The sequence below is a fragment of the Phyllobates terribilis genome, unplaced genomic scaffold (assembly GCF_046119375.1).
Source record: "Phyllobates terribilis strain yellow unplaced genomic scaffold, ASM4611937v1 Scaffold_1__5_contigs__length_1240528914, whole genome shotgun sequence".
Taxonomy (NCBI): domain Eukaryota; kingdom Metazoa; phylum Chordata; class Amphibia; order Anura; family Dendrobatidae; genus Phyllobates; species Phyllobates terribilis.
Window position 1 is genome coordinate 355909715 of NW_027362761.1, and position 11364 is coordinate 355921078.

General features: G+C 38.5%; 1 protein-coding gene across 11 annotated transcripts in view; it reads left to right on the forward strand.

Moving 5' to 3' along the window:
• PITPNM2 (phosphatidylinositol transfer protein membrane associated 2) overlaps window positions 1–11041 on the forward strand; it is a 398693-nt gene extending 387652 nt beyond the window's left edge. For all 11 annotated transcript variants that reach the window (XM_073676202.1, XM_073676201.1, XM_073676209.1 and 8 more), the window contains 2 exons: window positions 3927–4055; window positions 6544–11041. In XM_073676202.1, coding sequence (XP_073532303.1) covers window positions 3927–4055; window positions 6544–6882 — 468 coding nt within the window. In that variant the 3' untranslated portion in view covers window positions 6883–11041. The remainder of the gene's footprint in view (window positions 1–3926; window positions 4056–6543) is intronic.
• The last annotated feature ends 323 nt before the right edge of the window (window positions 11042–11364 follow it).

An 11364-nucleotide genomic window follows, 5' to 3' on the forward strand; every position in this document is an offset into this window, starting at 1 on the left:
GAAAAAAAATCCAAGTGCGTTGAAATTGCAAAAAAAAAGTGCAATTTCACTTTTTTTATTTTTTTATTTACTGTGTTCTTTATACTGTAAAACTGATGTGGTAATATGATTATCCAGGTCATTAAAGCAAACCTGTTATCAGGATTTTGTTAAGTAAACTACATGCAGTGTCAGGTTGGCGCCGTTACACTGATTAAAATGCCAGCAGCGGCGCATGCGCATTGGCAGCTGTCACTTGCCGATAGATGCTACTACGCATGCGTCGCAGCCATTTTACTGGTGGCAAATATTTTTTTTTGCTCCAACAAAATGGCCGTGGCACGCGCACGCAGTAGCATCTCGGCAAGCGATAGCTGCTACTGCGCATGCGCCATTTTGCTAGAGTTAAAAAACATTTTACAAAGACAACAATATGAACTGCGCAAGCGAAGTATTTAAGATAGGGGGCAAGTCACTGAAGGATCAGTGACCTGTCATTTAAGCCACAATGATGACGGTGAGGCCAGCGCACCAATGAAAGGGCCGCCCCGGAGCACCAGAATCGAATTATCTCCAAACTGCAAATAAAGATTAAACAACAACCAGAGGATGGATGTCATCAACCCAGGTATCATTTTACTCAGTGTAACGGCGCCAACCTGACACCGCCTGTAGTTTACGTAGTTGAATCCTGATGACAGGTTCACTTTAAGATACCAAACATGAATAGTTTTTTTTTAATTAAGTGGTGAAAAAAAAAAACAGAAATTTGTAAAAAAAAAAATAGCTTAAAGAGGTTATCCACTACTTTTACATTGATGACCTTTCCTTAGGATAGGTCATCAATATCTGATCTGTCAGGGTCCGGCACCCCCGGCGACCAGCTGTTATCGGTGGCGGTGGGTGCCGGCCCGAAGTATTCACTTGCCGAGCTGCTCCGTCTTCTGGTAGTAGGCGCCGCAGGGTGCCACACATCCGCCTCCTATTGATTTGAATAGGAGGCGAATGTGCAGTACCAAGCCTCAGCCACTACCAGAAGACGACCAGCTCCGTGGGACTCAAACCAATCAGACGTTGACGACCTATCCTAAGGAAAGGTCATCAATGTAAGAGTAGTGGATAACCTCTTTAATTGCTTATGTCGCCATTTTCCGAGACCCGTAACATTTTAAATTTTCGGAATATGGAGCTCTGTGAGGGTTTATTTTTTGCACCCTGACAAAAACGTACATTTAGGTCTTTAAAAGAATACTTTTTTACATGGTCAATCCATTCCTCAGTTACTGAGAAATGAGCGTTTGAATTGATCTGCAAATGAGGCTGTAGATCTGAAGCCTCTGCCTCTCCAGCTTTGTTACTGTGTGACATGTCAGATTTCCTTTAAGGATGATGTCCTTTCTAGATAAGTGGACACTGTACAAATCAATGGGTTTTGCATGGGGGGATGTACGGGGTAAAAAAAAATAGAAATAATAATAAAAAAAAAATACCATGCACTTCTCCAATCTTGCAGCCTTGTTCCTTGATGGACTGCCGGCATCAACATCCGATGGGAGCCTCATGTGGCAGCTGCAGCCAATCAGCTAGTGCTGAGTGGCTGCAGCCTTCTCTTTCTGTCCAAATCAATATCCCTTTAAGGGTTAGAGGTATCAAAATTTGCATCTGCTAAATTTAAATATGAGCACTGTAGAATGTATTGACACCAGGTAAGCAAGGGGAAATGGTTGACAGCCTTCCCTTGTGTGAGTGTCTGTACAGATATTTTAGATTATAAATTACTGAACACATGTAAGAATTATCTACAATATATCACTAGCAGACCCTTGCTCGAACATTACCTTACATACATAGTGGCATGTAAAAGTTTGTGCACCCCTGGTCAAAATTACTGTTATTGTGAACAGTTAAGCAAGTTGAAGATGAAATGATCTCTAAAGGCCTAAAGTTAAAGATGACAAATTTACTTTATATATTAGGCAAAAAATATATATTTTTTCATGTTTTACATTTTAAAAATTACAAATAGGAAAATGGGCCAATGCAAAGGTTTGGGCACCCTTGGAGATTTGTGGGCTCAGATAACTTGACCAAGGTTTCACACCTTAATTAACATGTTAGGGTTATGGCTTGTAAACTATCATCGTTAGGAAAGGCCAAGTGATGCAAATTTCCCACCTTTATAAAAAAAAAACATCTTCCTCTAACTTTGTGCCAGAAAACAGCTGCCTAGCACTCTGAAAATGAAGGAGGCCCACAAAGCACAGTAGAATGCTATAAGAAAATAGCAAAGCAGTTTCAAGTTGCCCTTTCCTCAGTTTGAAATGTAATTAAGAAATGTTAGTTAACAGGAATAGTGGAGATCAAGATAAGGTCTGGAAGACCAAGCAAAATTGCAGTGAGAGCTGCTCGTAGGATTGCTAGAGAGGCAAATCAGAACCCCGGCTTGCCTGAAAAAGACCTTCAGAAAGATTTAGCAGACTCTGTAGTTGTGATACCTTGTTTTACTGTTCAGAGACACTTGCACAAATATGGCCTTCGTGGAAGAGTCATCAGAAGAAAACCTCTCCTGCGTACTCAACATAAAATTCAGCATCATAAGTATGCAAAAGAACAAGCCTGATGCATTTTGGAAACAAGGTCTGTGGATCGATGATGTGAAAGTAGAACTCTTTGGCCACAATGATCAAAGATATGTGTGGAGATAAAAGGGCACAAAATTTCAGGAAAAGAACATCTCACCAACCATTAGGCATGGGGGTGGATCAATCATGTTTTGGGGTTGTGTTGCAGCCAGTGGCACGGGGAACATTTCACGGGTAGAGGGAAGAATGGATTCTATGAAATTTCAACCCATTCCTGACACAAACATAACACCATCTGTAAAAAAAAAAAAAAAGCTGAACTTGAAAAGAGAATGGCTTCTACAAATGGATAATGATCCTAAACACATGTCAAAATCCACAATGGACTACCTCAAAAGGCGTAAGCTGAAGGTTTTACAATGGCCTTCACAGTCCCCTGATCTGAACATCATTGAAATTCTGTGGTTAGACCTCAAAATAGCAGTGCATGCAAAACGACCCAGGAATCTCACAGAACTGGAAGAATTTTCCAAGGAAGAATGGATGAAAATCCCTCAAAGAAGAACTGAAAGACTCTTGTCTGGCTACAAAAAGCATTTACAAGCTGTGATACTTGCAAAAGTGCATGCTACTAGGTACTAACCATGTAGAGTGCCCAAACTTTTGCATCGGCCCATTTTCCTTTTTGTAATTTTTAAAATGTAAGAGATGAAAATATATATATTTTTTGCATAAAATACCAAGGAAATGTGTCATCTTTAACTTTAGGCCTTTTAGAGATCATTTCATCTTCAACTTGCTTAAGTGTTCACTGCCTCTGTATTTTAATAAAGAGAGATGCATGCAAATACAGCAGTTTCTCTATTTTGTAATGATAGAAATAGATCCATATTTTTCTTCTGTGTTATTTAGTATTGTGTTTTAAAATGTATCAGCACTTTTACAAAACTTGTGACATGTCAGAAGTTTTGATTGGTTGGGGTCTGAGTGCCGACACTTCCACAACTCACCAAAATGAAGGGGCAGAATCCCTGCTTTCCTTTTGAGACTGAAGATGGGCACAGTATGGAAGTCTACGAGCCATACTTAGCCTCTAAGGAGACTGGTGCTCAGCTACTCAATTCTGGCCCTTCATTTTAACGATTGGTGAGGATCTCCGCACTTGGAGCCCCACCAATTGACACTTCAGATATGTTTTATGTCTTTTCAAAATGTTTGTGCAGTTAATTATATGTAGTATAATATTTAATTTTATTAAATTATATATTGCGTATAAACTCTGTCGTATAGGGTCACACAATATAAATATTATTATATAGTATTTTATGGTTTAAATACATGCATGTATTTGGTTTGTTTTTGCAGGTACACATGAAAATCCATGCAGCTTATGGCTCCACAAAAGACATTTCAGTATACAGTACTATAGGTTTGTCACCAATGCAGATTTTTATTGTAGGCCGACCCACCAAGAAGTTACAACACCAGTGTCAGGTAAGAAGCTAAGAGTTACTGTACTGAAATAATGCTGTTTAGTGAACTTTCCATTTTCCTGGCAAAGGCAATAGAAAAAGCTATTGAAAGCAGATCTGTCAACAGATTTCACAATATAAACTGCATACATTATTAAATAGGTCTGTTAGACCAGATGCGACTGATTTGTGTGCTTTCAAAATCTGTCAGAATAACAGTATTATCCCGATGTTAAAGAGGCACTCCCTTCTTTAAGATCAACATTTTATAAGTCCAGCTATAAAATAAAAAGGCTCATGAGCCAAAGTGTATTCAATCATAGCACAACCAGGCTGAGTGACAGCTACAGCTTGTACTGAGTAGTGTAAGATCTCAACAGCAGCAGGGACACTGAGGAGCGGTCAATCAGGCAGAAATTCAGTTAAATGTTATAAATAACAAGCAAATCTGATAGGAAGCCCAAAGAATAAAATAGTCCCAATATGAATAAAGCAAGAAAACCTCAATATCAAAATAGGATAAATGCAGGACCAAGACCAGATTATATAAAATATCCAAATTTTGCATTATATTGACATAAATTGTAATTGAATTGACTGGAATATGTATAACTGTGTTTTTTATATATATTTTTTTAGCATTGCCATAATAGATGTCTGGCATATTTTAGATCATTATGTCTTGGTCCTGCATTTATCTTATTTTGATATTAAACTGTAAAGGATTATCCAGACATTCTGACACGAAATGCAACATTTATTTAGTAATGTTTGCAATATGCATTGTGAAATCTGGTGACAGATCTGCTAAAAAAATACACTGATACACTATGTGATGCTTTGTGTAAGTTTCGCATGACACAGGGAATCAGTGCATGGGTTGTGGATAATGCTGTGCCTGAGAAAACATCAGGCCTCGTTTTGCCCGAAGTTTGCTTTCAATGGAGTGTTCTCAAGTTTAAAAGTTATCCCCTATCACATGGATAAAAAATAATTTTACGAATGCTGGGGGGTGCGACCACCATGGCCCCCCTCTGATCCCAAGGAGAATAGGTCAGTCATGCTTACTGCGGCTCCATTCATTCTCCATGGGAGCGCAGGAGATTGCTGAGCGCAGCGCTCGGCTGATCTCCAGCACTTCTATCAAAATGAATGGAGCGGCGGTGTGTATGTTCAAACTCTGCTCCGTTCAGCCGGGGCTGTTAATATGAAATAGTGAAAAAAAAGGTTCAGGTTAATATTTAAACTATCCCACACTTATCTCCCCTGACATCATCTGTCTGGAGACTCCCATACACATTAGACTGCCAGCAAATATCAGCAGCTTCGGCCAACTGTAGTCTAATATGTATGGGGGTGCTAACACTAATCCTTGTGGTACTCCACTGTTGATTTTATCATGTGTAGGCAATGCATCATTTATAACCTTTTCCTGTTCTTTAAGAGTTTTTCTTTAACACATGTGTATAGAGTGTACCCAAGTCCCTGCTTCTGAAGCACCAGTGCAAAGCTGTTGTGTGGGACATTATCAAAGGCCTCTGCAAAGTCAAATGATGGCACTAAATAATAATCATTATTTAATTTATAATTATATATAATCTTTATATGTGAGTCTGAGAAGTTAGATGTCTGCTATAGATCATTATAGTTCTATTTTGTTAATAAAAGGTTACATTGGTGGCTCTTGCACTACATGAACAAATTATATCTATCTATAGATAGAAATAGTATGTAAATATTAGTGTGGACTATTGTAATTCTCTAATAATGGGTCTTCCGCTTACTACTTTCCATCTCTATTCTATACTGAATGCAGTAGCCAGAGTCATATTTGCCTCCACCCTGTGCCAGTCACTGCACTAGTTGCCCATCTGCTACACAATACAACATAAAGTTATGACACTCCCCCACAAAGCTCTCCACAGATTTGCACCACCCTACATCTCCTCCCTTATCTCTTTCTACCACCCTACCTGTTCTCCCCCTTTTGAAGTCTAAAATCCACCATCATGTGATCCTCCCTCTCCTGACCCCAAGACTTTCTTTGTGCTGCGCCAGTTCTCTGGCATACACTACTCCAGAAAATATGGTCAATTCCAAGCACCCACAATTTTAAACATGCCCTAAAAAACACATCTCTTCTATTCAGGCCTATCACCTTACCAATTTAACAATTCTCCCTCCCTAAATTTTTATTTTTCTGGTCCATTCTGTCTTATGCTCCTATACTGTCCATACACTCAATAGCACTTTAGACCCGATTCACTAATACTGGCGTTGTGCACATCAGTCTTAATCAATGGGTCTGCTGGATTAAGGTGCACCTAATTAATTAAGAGGCGCATGCAACTTAATGAAGTAGGTTCACTTTACAAAAAGACATGTTAAAAATAGTACTTTCCCCCTCTAATCTCTGGCAACTCTTATTTCTGGTAGTACTGTTCTACAATTCAAATATCAAAGGAATAATTGCATATGGTTAAGGTGATCATTGCCGTTTATTCTTGCAGTTTATCACTGAGGGCTATGCTTCCCACCTTGCCCAATTGGAATACAGCCACAGATCACGGCCTGCCAAGAACACAAACAGAATAGCACTGCGGAAGGGAAGCTTCTGCCTCCCTGGCCAGACAGACTTTCTGAGGAAGAGGAATCACTTGCTTCGTACTATCTCATCACAACCAACCAGTAGCAGCAACCACAAACCGGAGAGAACACAAAGTCAGTCTGAGAGTGACCGTGATCGGGAAAAGGAACGTAGCCAAAGAAGTATGAGTATTGCGGCAGGATGTTGGGGCAGGAGTGCAGCCACCACCAAGCTGGAATCTGGCGTTTTAAGTCAGAAATGAGCTCCCATAAATGTCTGGACATGTTCTTGTGCGCTTGGCTCTTGTCAGTTAAAGGTAGGGTAGGGACAAGAAGTGAGAGGCACAACTTTGTTGAAGAGACAGTGCTGACAAAATGGTGCTACTATATAACAACAATAGCAGAGCTGGTGAACAGAAGTGTTGAACTGCAGGCCTTAAAAGGGTAGTAATGCCCAGGAGATAAATATCTGAGAACCACAGAGGGGGCAAATCAAATTCATAAGTAGCCCAACATGTTTTGTTTTTTAATTTTTTTAAAGCAAGTTCAAGGACTTACAGATGTAAATACGTGCCTCCTATACCTTAGCCATCTCTGAAATGTTACTAAAAGAATGCACAGCACACATCCTGTCAAGTATATTGTTCACTTTCGCCTCGAAGCTTGAGAGCCTGTTAACTTTACTCAAGAAGAGGCAGCCTCCACAGAACAAGATGGAAACTGAGGAGTCCGATTGACTTCAAGTCCTGCCCTTGTTGGCTTTCTGTCTTGCAAACTAAGGCACAACAAATGGAAAAAAACAAACAAACGTTTCTTTCCTTTTTTTTCCTGTAACAGAAGGAGGATAATTTTCATGCAATCACAATATTCCAGTATCTCTTAACAGTCTGCCTTGGTCATTTTAATGTTGTGGACCTATGTAAAGAACACCTTTATAACCAGATGTGCGCAGGTAAACTTTGCTGTAACTTTGGTGATCGGAGGAGAAGTCCAAACCAGTAACCGAAGTCCTTTTGTATCTAAAGTTCTTACGATTCTGTAATTGTCCAGTTTGCTGCTTTTGCGTGTAGTTGCTCAACTGTACAACCTCATTGTTTTCTTTGCACTGATAATTTTTAGATTGGAGACCTGTTACCATCTCATGTAGCTACACATTCTTGTCTGTAGTGCATGGTCATTTAAATATTGCTAAACCAGGGGATAGATATTATTATTATTATTATTATTTTTTTGTGCTGTGGTTTCACCCAGGATACAGAATTAAAGCAAACGTGCCCCAAGAAAAAAAAAAGGTAGAAATAAAAAAAAAAAAAAAAGGCCATATCTCAATTTCCAATCAACCAGGGAGACACTATATGCTCCTGTATGGTCAGTCTATAGGACTTCTACATACTCTCCTCTCTCTAAGGCTAAATGAAGAAAGCGCCAAACAGCAAATTTGTTTTCACACCATTTAGTCATTTAGACTGATCAGCCACTTTTCAACATGTAATTATAGGAAATTACTATACACTCTTTTAGCACTGTGAAATCTTCCTTAATGTCAATTAAAGAGGTGAACAGAAGACAAAAAAGGAAGATTTTTAGTTTGATTTAAAGGGGATGTCCACCTCTGGTGAAATCTTCGGCAGGCGCTGCCAAATCCTAATAGTGTAGTTAGGATTTGGCTTCGCTTGCCGTTTCAGTTGGTCGTTACGTGGCCACAAGTATGTGATTTGCATAGTTTCGGTAAGGTGCCAAGTAGAATCCCAGCTTCGTTTCTCAGTACAACATTGCAATATGTGGCTGAGACTCTAGTTGTCTACAAATCACATACTTGTGGTCAGATGACGACCACTGGAACCGGCAAATGGAGCCGAATCTTAACTGTGTGTGCATTACTCATCGTAGGGAATTTGCCAAACTGCAGTGCTTGCTGAAGATTTCACCAGCGTTGGATAACCCCTTTAAAATAAAAGAATACGTGTGCACTTTTGCTGTTAGCAGTTGTGAGTTGTTACCATTCTGGCTTGATAGGAAATATAACTTAATGCCAGTTTAAGATTGTTTTAACCTATAGAGAGCGAGTTGTATCATTTGCCTGCTTAAACCGCAACATCATAAAAATATAAAACCCCTCTACAAAATCTTATTTAAATTTTACATTTTTAATAATGGGAAGACAAAGACAAATTCATCTTACATTGCATATTATATAGTAGACATTCACCTATTGATATTCTTTTTCCAAAAAGATAATATTTTTACAAATAATATTTACGTTTATATTTCTATAATTGTTACAGTTGGTATTTGAGGATACCGTTTACTTGACAGCTAAAATGGAAAAATTAGCAGTCACAGTCGTTTAAAGATAACCTGTCACCTCCCAAAATGCTATTCACTTGCATATATAGTGGTAATCTTCAGGTAAGTAGCATTTAAAAACATGCCTGGCTGTTTTACTGGAGCAGCAGCTGCAGGGGGAAAATTAAGTTTTATTCTTCCTGCAGCTGCTCGCTATTACAGTCACTGGCTCACTACACTGTGAACGTTCTATCATCACTCCCTGACACTTTGACAGTGTGCTATGCATATGCTTCAGAGCAAGCGATCATTCAATGCGCCAGAGAGAGATTACTCGCTGTATAGTGAGCAGCGAACGTAACCTGCACTGCCCCAATGACGAAGAGAGTGGCTGCAGTGAGAATATACGGTAGATATCTTCTCCATGAAGCTGCTTCTCCAGAACGCCAACCAAGCATGATTTAAATGCAGATAGCCACTAAATTCCTAGGTAAATGGCATTTCTGGAGATGACAGGTTTCTTTTATGGAGAAGCTTTGATAATTTACCACTTACAATATAAAGCACAGTAAACTTTGTGTATTGTAAGCTGTTAGCTAAGGCACTGTGGCTGTATAGCAGTAACCATGAAGGTCACTGAATACCAACTTTAGGTAAGATCACTGCTAAATAGAATGAGACTCATCCTTAACTGGGAAAATTACACATATATAACAAATGTTTATAGAGAATTAGATATGGCCTTTCAGATAGTGAATGCAAGCAACAAGAAAATTGCACAAAGAGAGAAAGTATGTAAATTTATTGTCATGTGAAAGGGATGATAAACTATTGTGTGTAGATATTGTACAACATACAAATGTAAATGTTCAGAAAAGTGGTTATATAAAAGTGAAAGTTATTTATTTATGTAGAAAATGTCTAGGGAGCGGGAGTTCCTTTTTAATTAATATAAAAAAAAAAAGAAATAAAAAGTAGTTTTTTTTTGTTTTCAGGCATTATGTACAAAGCAATTAAATTAAAGGACCAAGTATAATGTAATTGTCATTTGCATAAGTGCAATATTCTAGATTTATCCTCATTGCTCCATTTATCCCATGTAGAATTGACAATCATACTCTGTATATCCTCATATGTTCGCTCTTTGTTAAGCTTTCTCAAAGCATTCTGCTTTTCCTGACTATGGGTTGTTGAATCTTTGCCACGTGGAAATGACATAACTGAAATATATATTTTGACTGCAATAATATAAGAAGGTGTACAAAAAGTAGGTTTGTTCTAGGAGATTCCATCATGAAGGTTATAGGAAAAGTAAAGTCCAGCTCATCATTACCTGTTAAATAATTTGTGATTACCATGTTAGCTTGTACTCATTTTCCAAAAGCAATAGTCAAAATCGGCTTCTAAATAGGGTTGGGGCCAGCGTACCCTGAAATAGCTGTGTGTGTAAGTGACAATGCCTATTCTTTATCAGTTTGAAACTGCTATAGTTTTTGTCTCTGTTGCTTCGGAAGGCCTAACCACAACCTTGTCTGTTTCTCCTATGAGAAGTTGTATCCATTGATTCAACATCTTAGTCTCAAATAACCAAAAATAAATAAAAATTAAGTTTACAATGTTAGAAAAAAAAATACAATAAATGAAAACCAGAGGTTATTTTACCTTCCAGATTCCAACTCTTTCACTGATAGCTGGCTGTTGTACACACCACTAGCATTGATGGAGTTAAATGCAATTTTTCTCCCATGTATAGGATCCTGCACTTTCTGAAGCCCGGACAGAAAGGTATTTTACCTTTGCTGCATTTCCTAGAAGTTCCTGTAGCCTTACATTTCTCTTGTTATCTCCAGGATTATAATCTAGACTGTCGGTTTTCTATGTAATAATTTATTTATAAAGAGTTACTTGTTGGGTATTACAGTAACAGTTGGTGTGCAGATGTACAAGAGAGACTTTAACATGACTATGAACTCTTTCAAATGTCTGTCTGCTGCTCCCTGGTTTTCATTTTTTGTATTACTTTGGTGTGTACAAATACTATTTTGCTTGTATGTGTGTAAGTGTGTTGTTTTAGGCCTCTGTGCTTTCTGTGCAGTACCCATTGTACGTTACACAGATTAAAGATTTGGGAAGGCTCTTGGTTTGTATTTTATTGCTTTTCTGAATCGACGATAAAAGAAAAATTATATTTCTGACTTGACAAGGGAACTGTGTCTTTCTGAGACTTAAAGCGGATATGAATCCCCAAATTCGCCATGTCCTCAACCAACGAGGGCTCAAACAGTTGAAGCCTTTTTCCTCCATTGCAGTGCTTTTTCTCAAAAGCTTCGAGGAACTAGGCAGAAAATTTGCCAACTCGTACCATACTATTTTTTGGTGTACAGATTTCTGCAGGGTGTTGGACCTAATAAGAAACACAGAGTAAGTAGTGTGAAACCAATCAGGGTCCACAGAAAATC